General features: G+C 52.6%; 1 protein-coding gene across 2 annotated transcripts in view; it reads right to left on the reverse strand.

Moving 5' to 3' along the window:
* Window positions 1-2937, reverse strand: part of tmx2b (thioredoxin-related transmembrane protein 2b) — a 22385-nt gene that overhangs the window by 15822 nt on the left and 3626 nt on the right. For both annotated transcript variants that reach the window (XR_007266196.1, XM_048620799.1), the window contains 2 exons: window positions 1747-1853; window positions 16-81 (listed from right to left, as the gene is read on the reverse strand). Coding sequence is in view for 1 of the 2 variants with exons in the window: in XM_048620799.1 (XP_048476756.1) it covers window positions 16-81; window positions 1747-1853 (173 nt within the window). In the remaining variant the exon portion in view is untranslated. The remainder of the gene's footprint in view (window positions 1-15; window positions 82-1746; window positions 1854-2937) is intronic.

Below are 2937 nucleotides of genomic sequence, written 5' to 3' on the forward strand. Positions count from 1 at the left end.
GGTCAAAAGACTCACGTTTCCGAGATGTCTGCATAGCGACCAACATCAGCCTTGCCAAACTTCAACCCAGCGCACGTATACCTGAGGAGAGAGATGGAGGGTGAGAGAGATGAGGATAGATTGGGAGAATGAGCATATAAGAGGGCAAGTGACACAGCATGGGTGAGGGAAAATATTGGCACATTGCCAAAGTCATAGAGTCATCCATGCTGACCAGATATCCTCAATTAATCTAGTCCCATTTGCCAGCATTTGGCCATTATCACTCTAAATCCTTCCTATTCATGTCCCCATCCGGATGCCTTTTAAATGTTGTAACTGTACCAGCCTCCACCACTTCCTCTGGCAGCTCATTCCATACACACACCACCCTCTGTGTGAAAAAGTTACCCCTTAGGTCCCTTTTAAATCTTTCCCCTCTCACCTTAAACCCTCTAGTTGTGGACTCCCCTACCCTGGGGAAAAGACCTTGGCTATACACTCTATCCATGCTCCTCATGATTTAATAAACCTCTATAAAGTCATCCCTCAGCCTCCTACACTCCAGGGAAAATAGCCCCAGCATATTCAGCCTCTTCCTATAGCTCCAACCCTCCAACTCCAGCAACATCCTTGTAAATCTTTTCTGAACCCTTTCAAGTTTCATAACATCCTTCCCATAACAGGGAGACCAGAGTTGAACGCAGTATTCCAGAAGTGGCCTAACCAATGTCCTGTACAGCCGCAACATGACTCTCCCAACTCCTATACTCAATGCACTGACCAATAAAGGAAAGCGTACCCAACACCTTCTTCACTACCCTGTCTACATGCAACTCCACTTTCAAGGAAATATGCACATGCACTGGTAGGCCCTTTGTTTGGCAACAGTCCCCAGGGCCCCGCAATAAAGTGTACAAGTCCTATGTTGGCTTGTGCCAGCGAGGGACAGACCGCCTGAGAGAGAGCACGTGGGTCAGAACACAAGAGGGTGGGAGCATGTGAGTGGGAGAACGCAAGAGTGCACGTGTGCAAGTGTGTGCTGGGGAAATGAAAGGAGAGCACAAGAGGGAGACAGAGAGATCAAGAGTGGGATGGTGGGGCAGGGTGGAAGCAAGAAAGAGATCAATGAAAAGAGACAGTCAAAGAGAGAGTGCAGGCGACACAGCGTACGAGAGTGCACAGAATACAGTATGGGCAACAGAGCGGGCGAGCAACAGCAAAAAGGGGGCGAGCCAGTGAGCGAGAGCGCGTGCCACAAAAGAGTGAGTAAGGGACAGCAAGCGCTAAACCAAAGAGAGCAAGCAGAAGAGAGTGCATAGGGCAGACAGCGCAAGAGTGAGCATGATAGACAGTGAGCATGGAAGCACACACAACACAGGGGTGTGCATGTGACAGTGTGTGCAAGAGCCGGGCAGAGAGTGGGAGAGTGGTGGGGAGAACACACACAAGCCAGATGCATGGGGTAAGTGAGCGGGAGAGGACAGCAAACAGTGGAAAATAAACGGGGAAATAGAACTGTAATCAGCTCCTGGAGACTAAGTTAAATGATTCCCACAATGACCATGGCCGCCTTTAATCTCCCATTCCCATCCCTCTCCGTCTCTCGGCCACTGACAGCCCTCTCTGCCTTGGTCTCGCTGACCCTCAGCCCTCAGTTCTAGGTTACCCCCACCCATTGCTGACACCCTCTGGCACTGCCCACGCCCGCCCCCCACTGTCAGGTCAGAGCCACCTGCTCCCTCACAGCCCGAGAGCCCCACTTACTTGAGGGAGAGGTCTGCGTAGACAGGAGCGAACGACTGACATTCTGGCGACCAGTTGGCAAAGAATTCGACCAGCCAGATCACCCGGTTGTCTCTCTGCAGCTCCTCCTGCCAGCGGGGGAAAGGGAGTGTGTGTCAGACACAGCCGAGTCTCTGCATCATTCTCATGTTCCGCCCGCCTGCAAGGCATTGAAATGGTACGATATACACAGACACCCTTGCTCACACACACAGACACAGGCACTCGCCCACACAGACACACACTCACCCACACAGACACACACACTCACCCACACAGACACACACACACACCCACACACACACCCCCACACAGACACAGACACACACTCACCCACACACACACACCCACACACACACACGCTCACACAGACAGAGACACACACACACAGACATAGACACATACTCACACACTCACTCACACAGACACACGCTCACATACAGAGACACTCCCGTACCCATCCAGGAATATCCCAGGTGGTTTTAGTGTACGGTAACCCACACAAGGGACTGTACTCAAGTTCTCCCAGTTCAGCCTCCTGGTTCACATCTTTTCCCGTTCAACAACCACGGCACCACAACAACCCAAGACAGATTGCCGTTTGCACAACAACTTTATTTCAAAATTCTCCGTCCACATACTCGTGGCTCAGGGGTTAGTGCAGCTGCCTCACGGTGCCAGGGACCCGGGTTCGATCCCACCCTCGGGTGACTCTCTGTGTGGAGTTTGCACATTCTCTCTGTGTCTGCGTGGACTTCCTCTGGGCCCTCCAGTTTCCTCCCACAGTCCAAAGATGTGCAGGGTAGATGGATTAACCGTGCTAAATTGTCCACGGATGTGCAGGTTAGGTTGACTGACCGTGGGAAACGAATGGTTACGGGGATGCTTTGGAGAGGAGCTGTGGGTCTGGGCAGAACACTCTCCAAAGGGTCAGAGTGACTCGATGGGCCGAATGACCTGTGTCGACACTGTAGGCATTCTATGATTCTTGCATCCAGTACTCCAGACATACCCAGCCCCTACACCCCCTCCCTATCTCTGTAACCCCCTCCAGCCGCTACACCCCCTCCCGATCTCTGTAACCCCCTCCAGCCCCTACACCCCCTCCCTATCTCTGTAACCCCCTCCAGCCCCTACACCCCTCCCTATCTCTGTAACCTCCTCCAGCCCCTA

Source organism: Rhincodon typus, chromosome 48 (assembly GCF_021869965.1).
Source record: "Rhincodon typus isolate 14 chromosome 48, sRhiTyp1.1, whole genome shotgun sequence".
NCBI classification, from domain to species: Eukaryota; Metazoa; Chordata; class Chondrichthyes; order Orectolobiformes; family Rhincodontidae; genus Rhincodon; species Rhincodon typus.